The sequence below is a fragment of the Bos mutus genome, chromosome 23 (genome assembly GCF_027580195.1).
Source record: "Bos mutus isolate GX-2022 chromosome 23, NWIPB_WYAK_1.1, whole genome shotgun sequence".
In the NCBI taxonomy this organism is placed as follows: domain Eukaryota; kingdom Metazoa; phylum Chordata; class Mammalia; order Artiodactyla; family Bovidae; genus Bos; species Bos mutus.
The window spans coordinates 22280892-22307033 of record NC_091639.1 but is presented as its reverse complement, the minus strand read 5'-3'; the positions used below and the strand labels follow the sequence as shown (position 1 = coordinate 22307033).

The 26142-nt window shown below is 42.9% G+C and overlaps 1 protein-coding gene and 1 non-coding gene across 2 annotated transcripts; both read left to right on the top strand.

The window, feature by feature from the left end:
- The first annotated feature begins 8241 nt into the window (after positions 1-8241).
- On the top strand, positions 8242-24431 carry TRIM31 (tripartite motif containing 31). The gene is made up of 9 exons (XM_070361018.1): positions 8242-8715; positions 9357-9452; positions 10247-10477; positions 11555-11577; positions 12119-12234; positions 14931-15005; positions 16153-16218; positions 16822-16995; positions 18283-24431. The coding sequence occupies exons 1-9, from the start codon at positions 8299-8301 to the stop codon at positions 18807-18809; spliced, it is 1725 nt and encodes a 574-aa protein (XP_070217119.1). The 5' UTR covers positions 8242-8298; the 3' UTR covers positions 18810-24431.
- On the top strand, positions 20617-20698 carry TRNAS-CGA (transfer RNA serine (anticodon CGA)). Its single transcript has one exon. It is a non-coding gene; the product is annotated as a tRNA-Ser (tRNA).
- Positions 24432-26142: the final 1711 nt, after the last annotated feature.

Below are 26142 nucleotides of genomic sequence, written 5' to 3'. Positions count from 1 at the left end.
ATTATTATGTAGTGTAATCCTGAAATTGCACATTTTAAACTCTAACTGCACATTTTGAACTTTTAACAAATTGCTATAATTTATACTTTCACTAGTAAAGTGTAGGTGCCTCCATTTCCCCATGTCTCTGGTCATGTTTGATATTCCCAGACTTCTTAATCTAAGGTATAAAATGATATCTTGTTTTAACTTTGAAAGATTACTATTTCATATGCTTATTATTGATTAATTTTATTGTTCTGTGAATTTACAGTTCAATCTCAGCCCATTTTTTATCACGTGATTTTGTGAAAACTTAAAAGCATTTACAAAGTTAAACCTTCACAAAATAAAAAAATTTATATATAGTAAAAAGTCTCTACCACCCCATCCTTCAGCCAGTCATCTGCTTCCTTAGAGGCAACCAATGTTAGTAGATCATTATTGTTCCACAGAGTTTATATTCATGTTCAAGAAAATAAGAATTTTTATCTAAATGATTCATAGTACATGCATTATTCTGCATCACTTTTTTCCCCCCACTTAACGACATAACTTGGTGATATTTTTTTATCTATAAATACAGAACTTCTTCATTGTTAATTTCTATTCAGGTATGGAGTTGGATTGCAATTTATTTAAACATTTTCCTATTGATGGGCATTTAGGTTGTTTCCAATCTTTTGTTAATACTAACATTACCACAAATCCATACTAATTTTAGGTGTGTGAGTAAATCTATAGGATAAATAAATTTCTGAGGTACAGTGGTAAAAAGAATTACAAAGTAAAGTGAAAAGAAAGTGAAAGTTAGTCGCACAGTCGTGTCCGACTCTGTGATTCCATGGACTGCAGCCTATCCTGCTCCTCTGTCCATGGAATTCTCCAGGCAAGAGTACTGGAGTGGGTTGCCATTGCCTTCTGCAGGGGATCTTCCCGACCCAGGTATCAACCCAGGTATCCCGCATTGCAGGCGGATTCTTTACCAATTGAGCCACAAAAGAAGCCACTTACAAGGCAAAAGCACTTGTAATTTTGAAGCATACTGCAATATTGACTTCCATAGAAATTGCACCAATTTACATTGGCCCAGCAATGAAAGAATCTTTTCCCCTGACGTTGGCCATCACAGTGTCATCAGACTCCTGGATTTTTACCAAGTAAAAAATTGTATGTCAGTGTCATTTTAATATGCATTTCTTTCAATGTAAGTGAGGCTGAGAATTTTTCACATGTTGTAAACATGTTTTCACATGTTTTAAATGTGAATTGCATTCTCTTTCCTGTGAACTGTCTGTTCATGTCCTTGGCTCATTTTCCTATGAGATTGTTGATCTCACTGATTTGTAGCAGCATTTTTTTTTAATGTTTATTTTTGGCTGCACAGGGTCTTCATTACTTTTGCACAGGCTTTTTCTAGTTGTGGCTAGTCGGGTACTCTTCATTGCCGTGTGCAGGCTTCTCAGTGCAGTGGCTTCTCTTGTGGAGCACAGGCTCTCAGTGCTCAGGTTTCAGGAGTTGTGGCATACAGGCTTAGTTGCTCTGCAGCACGTGGTTATCTTCCCAGACCAGGGATCGAACCCATGTTTCCTGCTTTGGCAGGCAGATTCTTATCCACTGCACCACCAGGGAAGTCCCTGTAGCAGCTTTTTTATGTTTCAAAGAAATTGATTCTTAATCTTTGATTAATCTACGGATCAAATTAATAGTTCTCCCAGTTTTCATTTATTTGAATTTATTTTTATAAATTTTTTCATGTAGAAACATTTTTATTAAACATTTTTATTTTTAAAATTTATCATTTAAATTTATCAATATTTTCTATTTTGTGTCCTATCTATAAAGACCTTCCCACTCTGAAACTATAAAATAATTCTCCTATGGTTTCTTCTAGTGCTTTTATATTTCCCATTTTTTTTTAAACTTTAAAATATGTCTGTTTGGAATTTAGCCCAGTTTAAGGTATAGGGAGTGCATTCAATCCATTAATTTTTTTCTAAATCGCTTTCTTCTTGTTCCAATTATCATTTATTCAGTTACAACTGGAGATGGGATCTTTGTTAAATACTAAATGCCTGTATGTATTTTGGCTATTTCTGAACTTTCTACTCTGCTGTATTCCTGATCTTGTGTTCATGCCATACTATTGAGTAATATGAATCAGTAATATAATGAGGTCATTTTCCCCAACATGTACTCTTTTTTTTACATTCTTTTCCATAATTCCTCTTTTTCATAGCTACTCTTACTTATTTTCTCTTATGACCTTTATTTTCTTGGTTGCCACACAGGGGATTTTTGATCTTTATTGCTGCACGTGAGATCTTTAGTTGTAGCATGTGGGATGCAGTTCCCTGACCAGGGATCAAACCCAAGGCCACCTGCCTTGAGAACACAAAGTCTTAGCCATTGGACCACCAGGGAAGTCCCCACACTTCTTATTTATAGCCCTTTCCAACTCTCTTGCCTCCTGTTTTGTTTTTAATTTTTAAAAATTATTTATTTTAATTTGACTGCACTGGGTCTTAGTTGTGGCATGCGAGATCTAGCTCCCTGACCAGGGATAAACCGGCCCGCTGCCCTGGGAGCACAGACTTTTAACCACTAGACCACCAGGGAAGTGCCTTGCCTCCTATTTTACTGGCTAAATTTTCTTATTAATATTTTTCCCTTTGCTGCTTTGAAAATTATAATTTCTATTCCTTTAGTACTTATCCTTGAATTTTTATTTTATGTCATTAACTTCATATTTTTGTAACAAAGTCTAAAAATTTTAAGTATCTTTAGACTCCTAAAATCTTAGCTCCCTTAGGTAGGTCTTTAGCTATCCTCCAAACTTCCCCCTGCTTCTAATTCCTATATTATAGTTGTCTAAAATTTTAGCTCTACTTTTTTGAAGGCAATACTTTTGTTTCTAATGTTTTTACAGTCAGTGGTATATAATATTTACCCTACTGTTGAATTCTGTTTTCTTTGCTTTGTGCATCACACTCCCATCGTGGAGCCTTTCTGTCTCTCTCTTTTTAAAAGATAACTTTCAGGTTTTTCAGCAAGATTCCAAGGATCTCCTATGACTTCCTTGGCAGTCCAATAGGTAAGACTCCACACTCTGAATGCAGGGCATGAGGGTTTGATACCTGGTGGAGGAACTAAGAGCCCACAAAGTAAGATCCCACAAAGGGAAAAACAGAATTCAAAGAGGAAAAAAGAAAAGATTTCAAGGATCTCCTGGTGGAAAATTAGTTTTTTTAATGTCCAAAAATATCTTTATTTTGCCCTCATTTATGAATAACAGATTAAATGAATATAGACACCTTGGTTTGGTAATTTCCTCCTACTTTTTAGAAATATTAGTATCAGTTCTAAAGATTTACTTGCATGTTGATGTACGGCAGAAACCAACACAATATTGTAAAGCAATTATCTTCCAATTAAAAATAAATTAAAAAGATTTACTTGTTCTTTGATAGGTACCCTCCTACTTCATTCTGGCAGCTTTTGCAATTTTCTCTTTCATTCTATTCAGTTGCATTACAAAGTGTTTTTAGTGTGAAATTATTTTTCTCTTGTTGTGCTTGATATTTGGTGCATTTTCAGGGGACCCGTACATTCTGAAAAAAAAAAAAAAAAAACCTGAAGGCTTTTTCTCTTCATATTTTGCTCCTGCATTTCCTCTCTGCTGTTCTTCTGAACTTCCGACTGGACACATGTTGGAGCATTTTGATTTATCCTCTGTGTCTCTGACCTTACTTGGTTTCTACCACTTAGTGATTCTCTGTTGTGTGTTAGTAAACTTCTCAGAGGGTGCTGACCCAGCACTATCTTACATTCATGAATTCTCTCATTGACTGGTTGTAGTTTTTTACCTTTAAAAAATATTCTATTATTAGTATGTCTTTGAAAGAGGAGGGAGTAGTGGTGGCCACATGAATTTACATCCTCATCTTGACGCCAAATCATTTTTCTATATTACTGCTATTAACCCTTGACATGTCATATTAATGCTAGTAAATTCTCTTTTGCTATTATTTGTCCTTTGATTTTTTTATGGCATTATTTTCCATGTTGAAATTTTTGTTTTGTTTTTGGTAATCTGTCAATATTTTAATTTTATGTCTTCTTTTTTTTTTTTTTTTTTATGTCATTCAGAAAATTGACAGCTCCCTCACATTAAGGGTAAATATTATTCTAAATTTTAATATTTTCATATTTGATCTTTAAACCACCTAGACTTTTTGTTTATGGTATACAATGCAAGTCTAACTTTGTTTCCTTGCAGATAGTCAATTATGGCCAACAAGTGGGACTGTATCAAGCTAAAAAGCTTCTGCATAGCAAAAGAAACAATGAACAAAATGGAAAAACAACCTATGGGATGAGAGAAAATATTTGCAAGTCATATATCGAATAAGAGGTTAATATCCAACGTGTTTAAGAAACTCTTACAGCTCAATAGTAAAATCCCACAAATAATCCAATTAAACAGTCTATTGAAGAGACTGGGGCTTCCCTGGTGGCTCAGGCAGTAAAGTATCCACCTGCAATGCTGGTGACCCAGGTTCGATCCCTGGGTAGGGAAGATCCCTGGAAAAGGGAATGGCAACCCACTCTAGTGGAGAATGGAATGGCAACCCACCCCCATTCTTGTCTGGAGAATCCCATGGACAGAGAACCCCAGCAAGCTGCAGTCCATGGGGTTGCAAAGAATCAAACACAACTGAGTGACTAATACTATAAGAGACTGAATAGACATTTTCCAAAGGAGACATACATATGGCCAAAAGGTACATGAAAAGGTTCTCAACATCACTAGTCATCAGGGAAATGCAGATCAAAATCATAATGACATATCACCTCACACCTGTCAGAATGGCTATCATCGAAAAGACAACAAACAAATGCTGCCAAGGATGTGGGAAAAAGGAACCTTAGTGCACTCTTGGTGAATGGAAATTGGTGCAGCTACTATGGAAAACAGTATGGAAGATCCTTGAAAAAATTAAAACTATAACTACCATAGGATCCAGCAATCCCACTTCTGGGTGTATGTCTGAAGGAAATAAAATCCAGAATTCAAAGAGATATCTGCATTCCCATGTTCACTGCACTTTGTTCCCAAAAGCCATGACTTGGAAACAACTTTAAGTATTCATCAACAGATGAAAGGAGAAAGCAAATACTATTGTGTGTGTGTATTTTATTTATTGAAAATATTCATTTATTTGGCTGTGTCAGGTCTTAGTTGTGGATAAAGCAAGTACTGTATACAGCTAGTTGTGGCATGCAGTATCTTCATTGTGTCACATGGAATCTTTCCTTGCTGCACAGGCTCCTGAGCTCACACGTTTTCATAGCTGTGCACATGGGCTTAGTGTGGCCTGTGGGATCTTAGCTCGCCAGTGGATTCTTAACTACTGGATCACCAGCAAAGTCTCTCAAATGTCAGCCATAAAGGATGGAAATCCTGACATTTGTGACAATAAGAATGGACATGGGGGCATTAGGCTGAGTAAAATGTTAGACAGTGAAAGTCATGTCTGACTCTTCGCTACAGTCTATGGAATGCTCCAGGCCAGAATATTGGAGTGGGTAGCCTTTCCCTTCTCCAGGGGATCTTCCCAACCCAGGGATTGAACCCAGGTCTCCTGCATTGCAGGCAGATTCTTTACCAGCTGAACCACGAGGGAAGCCCAAGAATACTGGAGTGGGTAGCCTGTCCCTTCTCCAGGGAATCTGCCCAACCCAGGAATTGAACCGGAATCTCCTGCATTGCAGGGGAATTCTTTACCAACTAAGCTACCAGGCAAGCCTGTTATGGCAGACAAATGGCAGACAAGAGAAAGACAAATACTGTAGGATTTCACTTGTATATGGAAACTAAAAGCACCCCACTCATAGACATGGATAGAATGCTGGTTGTCAGGGTCTGGTTGTTGAGGGGTGAGAGAAATTGAAGAGGTGGATCAAGGGGGTATAATACAAAATTTCAGTTATAAGTTTCAGAGATGTCATGTACAGTGTGTGACAATAGTTTATTATATACTCAAAAGTTGCTACAAAAATAGATCTTTAATGCTCTCACCATAGCAATGACAACAACAAAAAAGTTATTTATGTGAGGTGAAGGATGTGTTCACTAACCTTATTGTGGTAAACATCTCACAATATGTACATGTGCCAAATCATCACATCACATTAAGCCTTCACAATGCTATATGTCCATTATATCAATAAAGCTGGGGGTGGGCGAAGGTGAGATGTCTTCAGGACCCAGGCAGACAAGAGGCAGTAAGAAGTGGTAGGGAAAATAAAACATCCATCCTCTCTAGAGTCATACAAATTATTATGTCTAAAATCACTATGTCAAATGAAACCTACCTATAAGTTAAATTCTGCCTCCAGGGGACAGCAGTTTAGGATGAGAATAAACTATAAAATATTATACAAGTGTCAAGATGCTTTAATTTCACCTCAAAGGAAACAAAGAGGAAGGCCTTTTCATAACATTTCTGAAATGAAGGTGTAACACTTCTGAAAGCCTTGGCTTCCAACAGTTTCTATAATTAAGGTAAACATATAATTCATCATCCAACCTGGATACTTTTGAGAATGGAAGGATGATCTATTCATTACATCAGGTCAACGTGAAACCCAGCACTGTCCCAAAGTAAGCCAAAATATACAATCACTCTGATTATAATCATAAATTACCCACAATGCCTGTCTGACCTAAATATTAAGATCAGATAAAGATGAAAGATGTGTTTCTTTTGGGAGACAGATGGCAGATGCTGGAGAGAGAGGAGATAAGGGTGGCAGCTGGGATCCAGATGAAATGGGAAGAGAGGAAGGACCCTTCCCTTATATAAGAGGGAAGGAGCAAAGGTTGTGAGGCAAATGTGTGGAGCTACAGAAGGAAGTGGTGGTGGTGGTTGGGGGAAGACAATCCAGGGATCAAGTAAGCACCAAGAAGCAGGAAGAAACACAGAAAAAGAATGAGCATCGACACACCAGAGTGTTGAAGATGTTTGGGGAAAAAAAAAATAGAAGAGAACAGATTGATCCAGGTGCTACGGGGAAGTAACAACTAGGATGGAGAACAGAGAATGACCTTTCATCAAGGAAGTTCCTCGCTGGTCCCACTGTACTAGGAATCTCCCCAGGGGAGGAATGGTTGCCTCTCCTTTTAACTGGAAACTCCCTGAGCGGGTGATTATATTGTAGCCACGCGTTCCAAGAAACAAACCCACTCAGAAGGACAATGCAGATAGTGGAGTGCAGTTTATTACAGCGGTGGGCCCAAGGCAGAGTCTCCTCTTAGCCAAGGACCCTGACCAGTTTTTGTGAAAACCTTATATACCTTAAGTGTTCTTGCTCAAACCCACCTCCCCAAATTCCTTGAAACTAGTCTGGACAAGGTGAAACAGAGATACGATCAAAGTTAGCCCATGATTCATGTGTCACAAAACTAGATAAACAGTGGACATTTATCAACAGGACTGTGGTCATATCCCGACAAACTTAATGGAATTTACAACTTTGTTCTGTTATAGAGATAATTAGCATATTCTTTTAGGCAACGGAGAGTCCAAGTACAAGTCCTGAGGCTCTTTTATCCGGGGGTCTGGTTTTCCATTGGTATGCCATTTCTATAGACGCCGGGCACAAAGTTCAGAGTCCATTGGGAGGGTGACCATGCTTGTAGCCTAATGTTCGCAGCCTGGCCTAAGACGGAGTCCAGCTCTGTCTGTTTCCTCCTTCAATATTTTCCACGTTTGCACAAAATATTTAAAAGTGTGGAACTAAATTACAAGAGATAGAGAATTACTCCCTTCCTTTTCATATATTCTCCCAAGGTTTGGGCTCTGCATGAAAGAGATGCTCAAATCATTACTGGTGAACTGGCTGTGACCTTTTGGGAAGCGTTTTCCAGTCCATCCCCTCCTTCCCTGAACCTCTGAGAAAGGACTTTGGTGCCCTGGTCCTTCTAATCTCAGTTAACTGCCTCATAAACACCCTGAAGTAGTCCAAGGTTCAGGAATACTTACCTCATTTTATAAGCAGTGTATATTCATTTACTACATCTATTCATTCTTAAGAGGCAGTGAAGTAGCATTGCCCATCTGTTTCCCTCTTTATAATATTTCCTACCTTCTAATTTTGACTCTTTTCTACTATTGTTTTTTTCCTCTCTCTCTGATTCTCTAATTAATAGACTCTGACCTCCATTGCCTCTGTTATCTTCTCTTTTCTTAGAATCAGTGCCCACAGCTGACTTTCTCGACTTCCTACAGACTTGAAGAAGCCTTTGGCCCCATCATGGCCCATCAACAGTTTACCGGTAAGCTTCAAGAAGAAATGATTTGCCCCATATGCTTGGATATTCTGCAGGACCCTGCTACCATTGACTGCGGGCACAACTTCTGCCTCAGTTGCATCACTCAGAGCGGGGAAGCAGCAGACAGCGTTCTTAAATGTCCCCTCTGCAACAAAATTGTGAAGAGGGACACGATCACGCCCAACTGGCTCTTGGTAAATCTGGTGGAGAAAATCCAAGCTATGGATCCCTCGGACATGCAGCCAGAAACCGAAGAGCTGAGATGTCTAAGGCATGGAGAGAAATGTCACTACTTCTGTGAAGTCGATGGCAAGTTCCTCTGCGTGGTGTGTCGTGAATCCAAGGACCACAAAACCCACAACACAACTCTGATAGAAGAAGCTGCCCAGAATTATCAGGTAGGCATTTCGGGGTCCCTTCCCTGTTCCCCCATCAGATCAAGAGTTCAGTGAGGACCTGGAAACTGTCATTTCCTCCCTCTGGGTTTGTACCCATGGCCCCATCTTTGCACCTGAGTAGAAAATGTGCAGTCAGGCCCGTAGGTTCAAAAGTCTAAGGCTGGAAAACTGATGTTTGTTGCAACCAAGGTATAATGGAGAATGGAAAGAACACGGAATTTCGAGTCAGAGGTGTAGGTTCAGGTTCAGACTCATGAACTTTTTATAGAGCCTTCAAGGAGTCACTTTACCTCTCTGAGCTCCAGGTGCCTCCTCTTTAAATGGGTCAAACAAATTGTACTTCTTAAGAGTTGTAGGTATGACAAATGAGAGAAGGTTTGTGGAAGTCCTTTGATAACCCCAAAGCACATCCAAATATTAGTCATAATTTATTAGTTATAATTTATTACATTCCTTTCTTGTAGGTCACTTAGGCTCCATAGTTCTTCCTCCCCGTCACACCCCAGCCCCCAGCTTGAACAGGAAAGGGGGATCTATTAATAATGACACAAGGACTTGCCCTCCATCCCAAGAAATAAGGAGGCATCATGAGGTCAGGAGATCTCCAGGCACGACTTGTCAAGACAACTCTCTCCCCACAGGGGCAGATCCAATCACAAATCGAGGTCTTGCAGCAAAAGGAGAGGGAGATAATTCAGGCAATGGCACAAGGTGAACACTGTATCAAAGTCTCCATGGTAAGAAAAACTCAGGTGTGGGTCTCTCTGTCTATGAGCTTGAAAACAGAAATAGTATCTCTGCAAAACTCCTAGAACTCCTTATTACACTCACCACTCAAAAAGACCTTATTGACAAAGGAACAGATACAGAATGGGATGGAGTGTAGGAGGGACAGAAAGAATTGTGGCATCGGGGGTAAGGGTGTGCTCCAGCTTTCTCCTCCTCTACAGCGTTTGGTTTGCCAGTGCTAGCATCTTCCACGTCCAGCCTCATGTTGTTGGAGTAGGTTGATTGCTTTGGTCTCCTCCACCTGGGGACAGGTAGTGTAAGGAAAACTGGTGCTGGTCTTAGAATAGGAAATACCAGTTTTAAGACCCATGTCTGCCCCTCACAGTCCCTTACTTACCTAGAAACTGACTTCTCAAGTTAGAAAATGAAAACGCTATGAACCCACTCAAATATCTGTATCTGTTTTGTGTGTGGGTGTGTGTACAAAGGAAAAAAAAATCTATGTGAAAGCAAATTATAAACTGAAAAGCCTACTGGAAATATGAATACTTAATACTTAGGTATTAAGTATTAACTACCTATCCTTGAAGGCAAAAAATATGAATAAATAACCTAAAATGAAAACAAGGCACATAGTAAGGGCTTTCAAAAGCTTGTTCGCCTCCCATTTCCTTTCCTCCGTGTCTGCCATTGCATGTTGCTCAGAATAAACTTAATAAAATGATAACATTGAATAAAATGGGATAGAAGGAACTTTGAGGCCATCCTTTCATCTTCTGAATGTCCACTTTCTTGCCCTCAGTACCAGGTGGAATTAGAGAAGGAGAAGGTCATCGAAGCCTTCAGACAGCTGCGTAAGGTGCTAAAGGAGGAGAAGAGCTTCCTCTTATCCCGGATCAACTGGCTGGGTCAGGAGATCTCCAAGGGGGAGAAATTATATGTCATTTTCACCAAGTCGCAGCTGAACTATCTCAGGAAGCTGAAGGATTCCCTGAAGTCCAGGCAGTGTTTGCCGCCAGGCCAGCTGCTCCAGGTGAGTGTCCCTTGGGGACCAAGTTGTAAAAACACAGTGACCCCTCCCCAGTTACAGATCAGAGCACTGACAACGTGGCAGGATACCAGAGTTGCCTCTATCTTCCTTCCCCCAGCTCAGTGCTGTCCAATAAAAATACTGTGTGAGCCATAATTTACAAATATATTTCACACAATGTATATAATTTAGAAGTACAATGTGAGCTATATGTGTAATTTAGAATTATTTTGCAAGCCACAAATATGACTTAAACTTTTTTTCTTGTAGCCACATTAGCAGGGTAAAGAGACACAGGTAAAATTAAGTGAAATATTTTATTTTACCCAATATATCCAAAGTATTATAATTTTAATCATTAACCAATATTTTTAAAGTATTAATGAAATATTTTATGAACCTCTTCCTTTAAAAAAATTGAGTCTTTAAAATCTGGTATATGTTTGGCAGATCTCAGTTCAGATATCATGTTTTGAATGGTTGAATTAAATGTACTCTGACCAAATCAATATAGTTGTGGTCAATGGAAAAAGTATTTTATACTATTTCAGTTTTTTTTTTAATTTAAATTTGGATTGGTGACTCTCATAAAATTTAAAAATTTGGTTCCTTGTCATACTAGCCATGTTTCAAAGTGTTCAATAGCCATCTGTGACTGGTGGCTGCCATACTGGACAGTGTGGTCTAGGTGATGCACAGGATAAGCTGAGCTCCCTCCTGACTCCATCTCCCATTCCCACTAGTTCAGAAATCCATTTCTTTTCTTTTTTTTTGTAAAGAAAGACCACACAAAGCCATTCCAGCCCTTTTCCTGTCTCTCTTCTCCCTTCTCTGGTTTAGTCTCAAAGACAAAACTTATTTTCAAACAACTCAGTTAGTTCCTCTCGAGGTCTGATCATTTTCCTGCCTACTGGCATATTGGACACTTCCTGGAGGAACCCTTTGTGGAGATGTTCATATAGAAGAGAGATGTTCTCATTCCACCTGTTCTACCCCATGCCCTGCATGGTCAGTACCTTCTCCTTGGCTCCCATGAATCAGCCAAGTGCTAAGACTGTGCTGTTTCTCTTTCTCTTCTAGGACATCAAAATTGCCTTGTGCAGGTATGATGGGCCACCCCAAGTGCATTTTGCCCACTGATTCATTCATCTTACAATACTCAACATACATTCAAATACTACATTCAAATACTCAACATTCTTTCCTCCCAAGTTCCTGTCTACTCTGTCTAACTGCAGTCAGGTACTTAGGCTGCAGCTTAAGCTGAGTTGGTTACTAAAGAGAAGAGCTGTTTTCTTTATGTTCCAATTTCTTCATCACAGATTCTCCTATTTCCTTGCACTTCCTGCATGACCCCTTGCTCAACTAGATGGCTCCTGGGTCCCCTACCCCATCTCTCTGCCCTCTTCCTCTCTGCTTTTTTCTGGCTTATCTCCCATCTGCATTTCCGTATCATACTATGCCCCACCTCACCCTGGCCCCATATCCCTAGCCCTGGCCTCCTGACTCTCAGCTCACTATCCTCTGATTTCCTTCCCCACCCTCAAGGCCTCCATCACCTCATCCCCACCTCTTTGTCACAGCTCTTTCTCCCCTGCACCCCATTCCTTGATCTCACCATCCAGTTCAGCCATATCTTCCTAGGAGTGAAGGATTTCGCTTTCTCAACCCAACCCCTGTTTCAATGGACCTAGAGAAAAAACTCAGTGACATCAAATCACGGCATGATTCCCTCACAAAGAGCCTGAAGAAATTCAAAGGTAAGGAAGAGGCTGTCACCAACTCAGTTCACCTCCCTTTGGGGGATTCTTCCTCCATCACCCTGAGGAAATGGAACTGTAACTCATCCATATCAATAGTAATTATATAGGATATTTCCAATGCCAGGCTCTCTGCTGGGCACTTTCCAGGCATTTGTATCTTTCTTTTCAGGCATTTCTTTCACTCTGCCTTCATCATGTTTCACCTGTTTGCATCCCTGACTCTTCTTGTGAAAGCTGCAAGAGGTTCCCATGCCTGGCACAGTGACTGGCAGGAAGGTGGTAGACCAGTTGTCTGGTGGGCCAGAACTGGAGTTCAATCTATTTCTGACTACAGAATACAAGAAAATAGATTCAAAGTCAATGACATCTTAGGGAAATCCTTCTTGCAGCCTTGCAGGGAAACAGAAGTCAGACAGAAGTAGATGACTTTGGCTTTAGATTTTTGGTCAGGTATTTTTCAAAAACATGTCTGGGTTTACAACTAGGAAGACAGCTGGGTATTTGTAAGGACTCCCTTCACAGCAAGGGTTGTGCTTGTCTAAACCAGGAGTAGAGAGAGCTGGATGGAGTTTTTCTCCAGGAAATATCACAAGAGTCTCCCACCCCAAGACCCCTCCTATATGCCTCTGGAAAAAGAGGACCACGACAATGCCCCCAAGAATACCACTTGTTCAGCTAAGAATCTCCACTCCTCAGACACAGAGTTTTTGTTCTTAATTTTATTGTTTTGAACTTTTTTTTTCCCTAGTAACTGCTTTGCTTTGTTCAGTTCTCCCATCCCACATGGTGTAATCTCATGTAATCCAACAATTTCATAGTCATTTCAGGTTTTCATAGTCATTCCAATTTGGTTCTGAAGTTCCCTGGTGGCCTAGTGGTTAGGATGCTGGCCTTTCACTGCCATGGCCTGGGTTCAATCTCACATAGAAGAACTACAATCTAAAAAATAAAATTAAATAGTTTGGCTTCAGTTTAGAATTTCAATAAAGGGGTTTATTACCTTTTCACTTTGGCACAGGCTGGGATTGGACATGGAGAAGGGGGCTACAAATACACTCTCTACCTTTTGGCACAGATGAACGTGGTCTGCTGTATTTTCTTCCCCACCCACCCCTACACACAGTCCCCTAACTCCCACCTGGCCCTCTTAGATATAGTCCACTGGATGGAGGGGGTTCTGGGGGCCTACTTACAACACTGGTCTAATCTCCATAGCTGCCTAGTTTGAGGATGGTTGCCTCTTGTTGGGGAATGACTGGGTGTGGGAAACCAGAGGTGGAGGGGGTTGGTGGCTGGACCCTGAGGGCCCTGGAAGCATAGCACTCCTGGCCAGTGTTTCCTCTGGCTCCAGGTGTGCAGACCCCTCATAAGAGGGTCGCTGAGCATTCACTATGGCTGGGCTGGTGGCCCTCAGAGGAGATCCCCTGTGTCTCCCTCCACCTATACCCAGGGCTGGCTCTCTCCTGTCCTGGAGCTGCAGGGCACTAGAAGGGTGCAGAGGCCCAGAGGAAGCCCCTTATCTAGGGGTCCCACTCTATAGCTCCTCCCTTAGTCCAGCACCCCTACAGCAAGTGCAGGCCAGACACAGGCCATCGTCCCCGAGTTATGGGCTCATTCTCCAACCACACAGTCTTTTGTCCTCTGCCCCTGTTTCCATGAGGGTACACAGACGTTGACAGCCCTCCATGTCTGGGAGACGGGGGCACAGAACTCCCTCCTTGGGGAGAACTGGGACAGAGGGCACCAAGCGCCTTGGTCTGGAGCTCCCTTGCCTTTCTTGTCTTGAGTCTTCTCTTGTCGGGAGGAGAGGGATTGCACCCACGCTTTAAGTAGGTGGGACCATCCTTTACCACACCCTGTGCCTGAGTGGCTGGCACCACAGCAGACCTTCTTCTGAAGCTAAAGCGTGAGGCCAAACGGCACCTTTGTCCCTCAGCCCTTTCTCCTCACTAGGAAGGGACTAGATTTGTGCTGCCTAATATGTTAGCTACTAGCCACACATGCACTTGGGCATTTGAAATGTGGCTCGTCCAGTCAGGTGTGCTGCTAGTGAAGGAAACATGTCAAATTTCACAAGACTTAGTGCGAAAATAGAATGTAAAATATAGTAATAACTTTTTATAGGTCGAAAGGCAATATTTGTTAATAATGGTTTAAATAGAAAATAGAATTAAAAATTAATTTTATCAGTTTCTTTTTACTTTACTTTTTGTAATGTGACTACTAAGTAAGTAAGTAAATGTTAGTCGCTCAGTCGTGCCTGACTCTTTGGGATCCCATGGACTGCAGCCCACCAGGCTCCTGTGTCCATGAGATTTTCCAGGCAAGGATACTGGAGTAGGTTGCCATTTCCTTCTCCAGGGGATCTTCCCAACCCAGGGATTGAACCCGGGTCTCCTGTATTGCAGGCAGATTCTGTACTGACTGAGCTACAAGGGAAGCCCTTTCCTTGTGACTACTAGAAATTTTAAAATGTTATTTGTGACTTGATTGTATTTCTACTGGACAGTGCTGGGCTAGAGAGCCACTCCAGGATAACAGAAAGGGCATCTCTCAGAGTTTTACACCTTGGTCCACTAAGACTATGAGAGTCAAGTTCAAGGCATTTGAAATTTGATGCCTGCTGTGTGATCATGGGTTCCTTGTTCAAACTCTCTGAATTTACTCCATCTCATTCTGTTCTCTCCCCACAGACATTCTCCAGGCTGACAGCAAGAAAGATAAAAGCAAATTCCTCAGTGGCTTGTCTGAGGAAGACAGAAAGAGCTGTAAGTGATGACTGCTCCTGCCGTTTGGGGAAAGTGAAAAAAGCAAAGGGGAAGAATTCTGTCTCTCTGATTACACGGAGGCCAAATATAGGTGAATCCCCATTCCTCATCAAGGGAGAAGCACAGGCATATGGATATGTTTTATTATTTTAAACTCAGGTAACTCACAAAACAGAGACTAATCCCAAAATTTAGAAATATTTAAAAGTAACAGAAAATTCTGGGACGTCCCTGGTGGTCCAGTGGGTAAGACTCCATGCTTCTAATTCAGGGGGCATGGGTTTGATCCCTGGTTGGGGAACTAAGATCCCACATGCTGGACAGCATGCCCCCCCACAAAAAAAGAGTAACAGAAAGTTTCAAATTTATTCCTTCATTCCTCACAGTAAGGGAAGAAAAGATAAGACAAGGAGAAGACAAAAGCAGCTCGGTCTCTGTAGTAGTAGCTGCCATCAGCCATTGGCTGGGTTTCTGGTTGTAAGTCAGGTCATGACAGCCCAGGGGAGGGAGAACCCCAGTAACCGCAGCCTATGCCCAAGCCATCAGAGATGGCCCTGCTATCTGAGATGGTAACACTAGAAGTACCATTTCTTCAAGAGCCACCATGTGCTAAGCAGTCCACATCTAAAAGTTCAAAATCTCACTACCATCCTCCTAGACAGGTGGTATTATTGGCAATTTACAATAAATAAGGCCCCTGCAACTTCAGAGAGGTGAAGTAAATTACCCAAGTCATGTGAGTATTTAAGTGGAAAAGACAGCATTAGAAATCATTTTGCCAAAGCCAGAAACTACACAATGCCTTCCAAAGCCAAGAGCAGAACTTGAGATTCTGTTCCACGAGTGTTTTTCCACCAGAGGAGCTGTTGGTGTTTGCACATGGTTAAGTCTCCACTGTGCTCTCTGCCTTGTGGTCTGCTGAATCACATCCCAGGCCTCAGGAAACATTCTAGGCCAGTAGAGTACCCCCTCCTTTGCAGGCACTGGGACAACCTGAAAGGCTTCTACACTTCCTCATGACCTAGGGGGCAGCCCTTACTGAGAATCACCAATTCTTGTTCTTATTGATGGTGGCAGGCTGTTTGGTTTTTAGTTTGCAGCTTCAGGTTATCAAGACCAACATTGGTTTTCTCTCACCAATTCCTAGGGTACCTGGCAGAGAAAAATGATCCTAAGACGAACAAAACCTCGGAGCCTGAGTTGAGCCCTCCAGGTAAGAGTCCTGCCCCTGAATGCTGGTGGCTTCTAATGGTGGAGTCAAGGAACCTCCAAGTCTACAGGAGGTCAAATGCTATCCCCTCCCAAGCACCTGGAGGGTATGCAATTAATGGTAAAGAATCCGCCTGCAATGCGGAGATCCAGGTTCTATCCCTGGGTCGAGAAGATCCCCTGGAGAAGGGAATGGATGCCCACTCCAGTATTCTTGCATGGCGAATTCCATGGACAGAGGAGCCTGGTGGCTACAGTCCATGGAATCGCAGAGAGTCTGATACAACTGAGTGACTAGCACACACACACATGCAATTAAAAGGAAAAATTACAATTAGATGGAAAAAATAACTAAAGTAAGCTTAACCAGTGAAGACAGCTTACAAGTAGAGGGGTTTTAATAAATTGTTCCCTTATCTATCAATCATTCAGTAAGGCAAGCCCAAGAATTTCTGTTGATCCCCAGCTACTGGAACCATGTGGGCAGTTTCACTTTCCTGAGTCTACCTCTGATTCCTCCTGCTGTGTCTAGAGCTCGGAAGCACTTTCTGACATTGCTGCCTTGCCCCCACTGACCTCTCTTCTCTCCTCCCCTTCTCCCTCAAAGTTGACAGAACAACTAAACCAGTGCTGCAAAATCCCAAACTCTCAATTTCACTCAGCCCACTCTTCCGGAAACGAAACAGGGACTCTTTTGTTTCTTATTCATCAAACCGGGATAGCTCTGAGAACCTGGGGAGCCCAGGAGCTACGAATATTGAAGAGCTCAAGACGATGATAGGTGAGTGGCTGAGAACACTGAAAGGTCCCTGAGGGTGTGGAGATGGGGATGGAGGTGAGGACTTGGAGAAGGGAGCAGGTGTTCTCAAGCAAAAGGAGGACGAGGACCCATCACTTGGCTTCTGCTTACTGCTTTGGCTGTGGTGCCCCCTGGTGGATAAAGAAAGTCACTATAGTTGACTGCTCCGGTCCACCCCCCCTTTTTTTTTCAACTACCAAGGCATCAGTTTAGCCAGGGTGGAATCTAAGAGACCAGTAAGAACTACCTCGGCCCCAATCCACCTAACTCATCCTCATGATTCTAACCACTCTTTTTCCTCTTCCCCACATTCCCACATCCTCCATCTCTCCTAAATACCCCATCCAGCAAGGAAACATTAAGTCATATTAGAATAAGAGGAGGACTTCCCTGTAGCTCAAACGGTAAAGAATCTGCCTGCAATGCAGGAGACCAGGGTTTGATCTCTGGGTCGGGAAGATCCTCTGGAGAAAGGAATGGCAAGCTACTCCAGTATTCTTGCCTGGAGAACCCCATGGACAGAGGAGCCTGTCGGGCTACAGTCTGTAGGGCTGCAAAGAGTCGGACAGGACTGATAGAGTAACACACACACAAGAGTAAGAGGATGAGGCCCCCATTCCTAAGTCTTTGGCAAGGCCTGGAACCACAGCTTCTCAAGCCACTGTAGGCCTTCTACCTTTGACAAACTATAACTTAATATCCAAACCCAATTAAAAGCGTGTGCGGGGCAGGCTTCTCCAGTGGTTAAGACTCCATGCTTCCACTTCAGGGACAGTGGGTTCCAACCCCGGTGGGGGAACTAAGATACTGCATGCTGAGCGCCCACCGCACTGCCCCAACCCCCAAAGTGTGCCTATGTGGTGAGAAGGGAGGGGGCTGACCGTTCCTCCTTCTGCACTCCACCCCTCCACTGAACCTTTGAGGGACTGTACTTTAGAAAATTACTCGAGCTCAGACAATCTGAACCTCGACATCTCTTATACAAGCCTCAAATCTTGTTCTAGATATGAAGACCACAGGAAACAGGGAAGGAAGAGGAGATAGTCTCAGTTCTGAGTGTTGAAATGACACCTCCCCACCACTCTCTCTGAGGGAGACCACCCTCAGAGCTGCATATGGTGAAATTTAGGGATTAATGTCAAGGAGGGGGCGGGGGGGCTAGGATATCTCTCGGGGCAAAGGTGACCTTGACTTCTAGAGAAGGCCATCCTAAAGGGGGCCGGATGGCTTGACCTGGGGTTGCCCCTCTTTCTCCTCATCTTCCCTCAGACCCACTGACCCTGGATGCGGCTTCGGCTCACCCTGATCTCATCATTTCCCAGGATCTGAAGACAGTGACGCTGAAGCCGGTTCCTCAGAGAGTCTGCGCTGGGGACACCGACCCCGAGCGCTTCTATCCGTTCCGCTGTGTCCTGGGCTTGCCAGGCCTCTGCTCCGGCTGCCAGACCTGGGAGGCGGAGCTCCAAGGGCCCGAGGGCGGAGGCTGCGTGGTGGGCGTGGCCTCGGAGCTAGTGCCTAGGAAGGGCATGCTGCAGATAGAGCCTTTGAGTGGCTTTTGGGCGCTGCGCATCGCGGGCTCCGAGTGCCAGGCGCTCACCGAGACCGGCACCCGCGAGGATCTCTCGGTCTGTCTCAGGAAAGTGGGCGTCCACGTGAATCACGAGTGCGGCAAAGTCGTGTTCTACGACGCCACTACGAGCAACCACCTCTACACCTTCCACGCCTCGTTTCCAGGGCAGATCTTCCCCTTTTTCCGGCTCCTGGTTCCCGGCACTCAGATCACCCTGAGTCCCTAGAGTTGTTCCTTTGCTTTCCTCTGCGTCTCCTCCCCGTTATCCCCTCGCTTTGGGATGTGTGGGATGTGTGCGGTAGGGTTGAAGCTAGACTTCCAGGAACACTTTAGGAAGGTTACACTCTTTGGCTTCTTGATCGAGGCCTGATATTTCTGACATTCCCCCCACGGCCCCCGCCCTACTCTTTACATTTACCTTGTTACTTTCAGTCCCTCTTTCTCCCCAGTATACCTAGGTTGAAAAGGAAGCTTCAAATAGACAAGGCTATTTATTGTCGCATTATAAATCAATAGGTGATAGTTGAAGATTCTGCAATGAGAATGTTGGTTGAGATGCAGATTTCAGGGGACCACACACTGATTTGAGGCTGTGGCTTTTATCCTCGATGTCCTTGAGAGTGTGTGCAGGCTTGGCCCATCTGGACCTCATCCTTTTGAGGGACCTGAAAAACGACGCTGGATCGCTGACTGTTGTCTCCCCAGATGACTCAGTTTCGCAAGTGAGGACTGTCTGTCTATTATTTTAGGATGACCTCCAGGATATATTCAGTGAAAAAAAACCAAGATGGAGAATAGTGAACACAGCATGCTACACTTTACCTAAGAAAAGGGGAAATGTGAATATATATATATTTTTGCTTATATTTATTTTTTAAGTGGAAGGATAAACCAAAACCTAACAAAAACACTAACCTTTGGGAGGAGGGGAAACCAAGTGGAAGACATGGAAATTAGGCTTTGGAATTATGTAAATGTTTTACATCATTATAAAACAAAATTAAATTAAAACAAGAGGAACCTAACTGTGTAAGTAGTTGGTAGCTTAAATTCTCTGTAGTTGGTAACTTCTTAGGAGTTATTTTAGGTGACTTTAAAACACAGTAGTTTAGCTGTATCTCTTTTGTGGAATATAGCCTAATGACAAAAAGAATTGAAAATAAAACTAAAATTTTTCAGTTATCATCTTGGTAATAATATTTTTGTTGTTATTCTGAATTTATTATGTATTATGTTGTTTAGTCCCTAAGTCATATCTGACTCTTTTGTGACTCTATGGTTTCTCTGTCCATGGGATTTTCCAGGCAAGAATACTGGAGTGGGTTGCCATTTCCTTCTCTAGGAGCTATTCCTGATCCAGGGATCCAACCTATATCTCCTGCATTAGCAGACAGATTCTTTACCACTGAGCCACATGGGTAGCCCATGTATTATGTACATGTACATATATACCCAAATATATAAGGTAAAGAAAATAAGCAATTATGTTAACATTACCAGGAACCAAGATTTTCAACCTGAAAGATTAGTTTTCTCTTATGATTATGAAATAAAAGAAGAGAAATAAAAGCACAGTGATCCCAAATTTGAATTGGAAAATCATAATGTGATAAACTCATGATGCATTTTCCTTAAAAAAATAATAAAATGCATTTCTTAGCTTCTTTCACAAAGAAGCCTTATTATTATTAATAATAGCCTAACTGGATGCACTGAGCAAGCCTTGCTTATACCCAGATGAAAATCTTATTATTTCCCGCCCAAAAGAAAATGGCTCCTTGAAGAACTGGCTAATTCTAGGTCTGGGAGAAGAAATATACAAGATGATCCTGGAGCACTTTGTCACATCAGATTGTGAGAAAGCTACTGGGGCCATGTCTGGTTAAAGATGGGACACTTTTAAGCATGAAGGAGGATAATATCTGCAATTGATTAATATATGTCAACTATGCAAAAAAAAAAAAAAAAATTCCACCAGTTCATCATGACAACTAAAAACTCACTGGTCACTTTTGGAAGATGCTAGAAACTGAGCTGTGATGGTCGAGTGGTTAAGGCATTGGACTCGAAATCCAATGGGGTTTGCCCGGGCAGGTTCAAATCCTACTCACAGTATTCTCCTTTGGGCTTCCCTTGTGGGTCAGCTGGTAAAGAATCCACCTGCAATGTGGGAGACCTGGGTTCAATCCCTGGGCTGGGAAGATCCTCTGGATGAACGGAAAGGCTTACCCACTCCAGTATTCTGGCCTGGGGTTACCAAGAGTCAGACACGACTGTGCAACTTTCACTTTTCTTTCAGAAACCTTTACTTCTTCTTGAACGCTGGTAAATAAAGACATAGTTTTTATGCCACCATTCTTGTACAAATATATCTAAGATCACCAAATGGTTGAGGGACAGTTCTTTATTACAAATTCCAGCTAATAAATGAAGACAAGGTGGAAGAATATCATTCTTTTAATGCCTAATGAAATAAAGGACTGATGCAATAAATCAACGGCTGCTAGAAACATATGTGAAAAGCTTACAGGGAATCTTACAATGATGAATCATTCTGACAATACTTGAACCCACTGATCAACCCTAGCATCATAAAAAGAAAGACAATCCAATATTATGTGCTGTCCAATGTAATACAATAGGAAGTAATGACTTGATGTATACTTGCCAAAAGTGATGAACCTAAAACCCATCTATCAGAATCATTTTAACAATGCTAACAGAAATGCAGTCGGCAAATCCCACTTTGGGAAAATTCACAGGACAGAGAATCAGTTATCTTCATCAGATAAATTTTCAGAAGAAAAGGGGTTGAGGTGCAGGTGGGGGAGATAAGAAAAAGGAAACTTAAAGATTGAAAGAGATATGAAGCAAATGCTATGGTGGACTTGTTTGCATCCTGGTTTGAATGAATTAATTGTAATCTAATTTTAAAACATGAGACAAAATTTAACAGACTGTACATTTATATTAAGGAATTGTGCACTTTTAAGGTGTGATAATTGTACTCTTTAAAGTGAGGTTTTGGTATATTGAAGTTTTATTAATAAAATACACCTGGAATTTGCTTAAAAATGACACACTGGGAGAGGGGGAGGATGAGTGGGAGGCAGTTGATGAAACAAAGTTGGTCATGAGCTGGTCATTGTCCATGGGGGTGATAGTTACACAAGAGCTCATCATATTAATTTCTCCACTTCATGTGTGTTTTAATTTTTCCATAATAAAAAAGTTGACACAAAAAATTTAAGACATCCTGTAAGTGTGGCCTCCCGTGGTCAATATTTGGGAGTGGATCTAATGCAGAACCCCAAAATCCTTTCAAAGGTGTGAAAAGATTTTAATTTTTAGAAAACTGGCTTAACCTGGAGTATGAGAGGATGTCGTTTCCCTTTCAAAGGCAAATCGTCTGCCTTTTTTCTTCCTTAATTTCCTCAAAATTAATCTCAGGACCAGGTGCACCCTCCTAACTACCCACCTCCCCACACCACCACCACCACCAGCATCGCGCGCAGCAAAGACCTCTGTACAGTGTTGCCACGTGAGGGATGGAAGTTAAACTCAAAGAAGGACTGCCCCTGTTTCCAAGATGATCCCGTAAAAGGAAGAGGCGAGAGGCTTGGAAACCTAAGCCAAGAGGATGACAAGATGACGGAGAGCAAGACTCAGGATTTGCGCCAGAGTTCCAGATTATTACAGGTTTCTTCCTCTTCGACTCCCTTCAACCGGGTGGAGAGCGGGGTAGTCGGATAGGGCGGGCTTCCCGGGCATTTCAGCCAACCGGTTCCAGTTGGGAAACGGCTGGATTACAAAGGCATGGGGAGCCGCCCGCGGATCTCCGTGTGGCCGCGCGCGCGTCTCCGCAGGGGCAGGGCGCATCCAGGTGTCCGGCCCGGGAGAGGCAACTCCCGCAGCGCAGATTCCAGGAGCGCGCAGTCAGCCCCAGCCCGGCTCCCCCATCCTGTTTCCCGCGTCGCCCTCAAGGCACCGTCGATTACAGAAGCATCTGCCTGTTAGGCGACGACATGGGACAAGGTGACCAGGACCCACATCCCCGCCCCTGCCCTCCCCTCACCCCCTGCATTCCTGCAGAAATCTTCCCGGGGCAAAGTTCACAGTCACCATATCCGGTATTCAGAGTCCAAGTGGTTGACGTCACTCTCTTTATCTCAAAGTTGCCTTTTCTGGTATGCAGATTTAGCTTCCTTACAAGAATGGGAGAGCTTCCCCAAGGGCTGAATGCAGATTTCATACTTTCTCCCTCTCCCGACGCTTCGCACAGATCCTGGAATGAGGTGGTTGATAGCATTCACTAAGTGGAAACCGTCTCCTAATGCTTCTTTCTCCGGAAGGACTGGTATCTTGGCAACCCCACTCAACTGTTGTGGAGCAGCTTCACCTCACCTCCTCCAGGACACCTTCCCTAGTCGGGGTTCCTGGCTTTTCCTGTAGGAAGGTCCACACTCCTAAGCCATCGCACTCACTTCGGTAGACTGTGAAGTCCTTGAGGGCAGAAGCTGCCTCTTACTCATCTTGGCTTCCCTCTCCCACCCTTCTTGCACAGTTCTTAGTGAATAAAGGGACATAGTGTGACATGGTTTAAATCTGGGAAGGTCTTCCCCCCTGGTCCCTAACCTTAAACTGTGACCTGTCCCTCTTCTGTCCTGTCTGGAGAGAAGCACTTTTGAATCTTTCAGAAGCTGACAAACTTGAATTGGGTCCTGGCCACTCACACGGTGCTATGTTTGGAAAGTGAAGCAGTCACTGAGGCCAAGGCCTAGCTTTCCGTTCTCTAGTTCAAGGTGTTTTCAGCTCCTCCACATCCTGATAACAGTACTAATACCTTCTTTACAGAGTTTAACAGTTTATCAAATGGTTTCATACACCGTATTCCATTTGTTCCTCACAGCCTCTTGAATTAGGTATTGGCCTTGATGCTCAAACTCAGGCTTTTAACAGAAAGCAAACACAAAGCCATATTGAAAAGGCAAAATATGGTTAAAATATGTGATAGTATGGCATAATAAATAATAATCTTTCCATGGTAGTGCCTTCTACCTCGACATCCTCAACTCCTGTATTAATTTCCTAAGTCTGCTCTAACAAATTGCCTCAAACTGGGTGGATTAAAACAAGAGAAACTATTCTCTCACTGTTCTGGACGCTGAATGTCTGGAATCAAGGTGTCAACAGGACCATACTTTCTCAGAAGTATCAAGGAAGAGCCTTCCTTGCCCTTCAAATTCCTGTGTTTACTGGTAATCTTTGTCCTTTGTCCTTCCTTGGCTTGGAGATGCATCAGTCAAGTCTCCCTGCCTCTAGACTTCACCCTGCTCAATCCATCCTCCAGGACAGAGGCCAACATAACCCCCTCTCCAAAGTTTATTACAAACATTTTCAAACAGAAGAGTTAGAATATTTTATAGGGACCACTCAAATATCGACCACTTAGATTCTATCATTACTTGCTTTATCAAGTGCTTTTTCCATCTATCCTCCCCTTTATCCATCCATCAGTACATCTTATAATTTTATGCTTTTTTAAGTAAGTTGCTTAGGAGCTGCAGGTTTGATCCCTGGTTGAGGAACTAAGATCCCACATGCCACTCAGTCAGAAAAAACAAACAAACAAAAACCCCACAAAACCAGACAAAATCAAGTAAGTTGCAGACTTTCAAATGATGTTTAAAAACATAATCTCATCATGTTAGGACTTGCGGAACATTCAATGGACATTCCATGATGCCTTCTTTGGGGCAAGCGTAAAGCCCAAACCCGTTTGTAAGTGCCTCCAGCCTAATCCCTACCCGACACTGCTTCTTACTTTCCATTCTAGTGAGATCAGTTGCAAGTAAAATTCCCCACTCATCATGCTATTTGTCACCTCCCTGACCTGCTCATCTTGTCCCTTCTCATGAGATGGTCCTCGACCTCCAGGGCCTCAAGAATCCCCTTCCCCAGAAAGCCTTTCTTGGTACCTGCCTCACCACAGGAGGGTCGATGCACCTCTTCTCCCCCAGGGCATTCTTCCCTCAATCACTGCACTTAGCTCTATAGATCATAGTGATCTGTTTAGGTGTCTTTCCCACCTTATGTGTGCTCAGTTGCTCAATTGAGTCCTACTCTTTTCAACCCCATGGACTGTAGCCCGCCAGGCTCCTCTGTCCATGAGATTATCCTGGCAAGAATAATGGAGTGGGTTGCCATTTCCTTTTCCAGGGGATCTTCTGGACCCAGAGATAGAACCTGCGTCTCCTGTGGCTCCCACATTGGCAGGCGGATTCTACCACTGAGCCAGCTGGGAAGTCTGTCTTTCTCACCTCTCAAGCCCCCAGATGAAAGCTTCCTAAAAATCATGGATCTTGCTTTATTTGTCTATTGTCCTTCACACCGAGATCCCTGTGTGGCCTATGTGGGTGCCCAGTAAATATCTGTCGAGTGAATGCATGTCTTGTTTTGTCTCTTCTGACATCACTTCCTGCCTTTGTATCATCTTCTCCCACAGAGCCTGACTCCAGATCCCTAAGGTAGAGCTCAGAGGCTAAGAATGAAGAAAAGAAACACTGAAATGTTATCAATGTCCTCCAACCATCGACCCCCAGAAACACACCTGTAGTTGAACACCTTGGGCTTATGACTCTTTGCATCAAAAGAGTAGGGAACTGTGGGACATCTCAGAAAGAGAGTGTTAGAACAAAAACCTATGACAGTATGTGGGCTTTGGTTTGGCGATTTGGGGGCAGGCCTAAGAAAATAGGGGCTTCCCAGGTGGCTCAGTGGAATCAGCCTGCCAGTGCAGAAGACCTGAGTTCAATCCCTGGGTCGGGAAGATTCCATGGAGGAGGAAATGACAACCCACTCCAGTATTCCTGCGTGGGAAATCCCATGGACAGAGGAGCCTGGCGGATTATAGTCCATGAGGTTGCAAAGAGTCAGACATGACTGAGCACACATGGATGCACTCATTAAGGAAGCAGGGATTTTTCACTAGATAGTATGCTGTCAGAAAACAGGATAAATTTTGTAACTATCTCAATCAGTTCTTTCTACAGAGACTTCCTTGGTGGTCCAGTGGTTAAGAATCTGCCTTCCGGCTCAGCCCTGACCCTGTGGGCGTGCGTGGAAAGGGGGCCGGAGAAAGGGGTGGCGCTAAAAAAAAAAAGAATCTGCCTTCCAATTCAGGGGATGTGGGTTCACATACTGCAACTAAGACCCCATACAGCCATAAATAAATAAATATTTTAAAAAATCCTCTCTACCGAGAGAGGAGAACGGTTCTATGAAGACTTACAAGACCTTTTAGAACTAACATCCCAAAAAGATGTCCTTTTCATTATAGGGGACTGGAATGCAAAAGTAGGAAGTCAAGAAACACCTAGAGTAATAGGCAAATTTGGCCTTGGAATACAGAATGAAGCAGGGCAAAGACTAATAGAGTTTTGCCAAGAAAATGCACTGGTCATAGCAAACACCCTCTTCCAACAACAGAAGACTCTACACATGGACATCACCAGATGGCCAACACCTAAATCAGATTGATTATATTCTTTGCAGCCAAA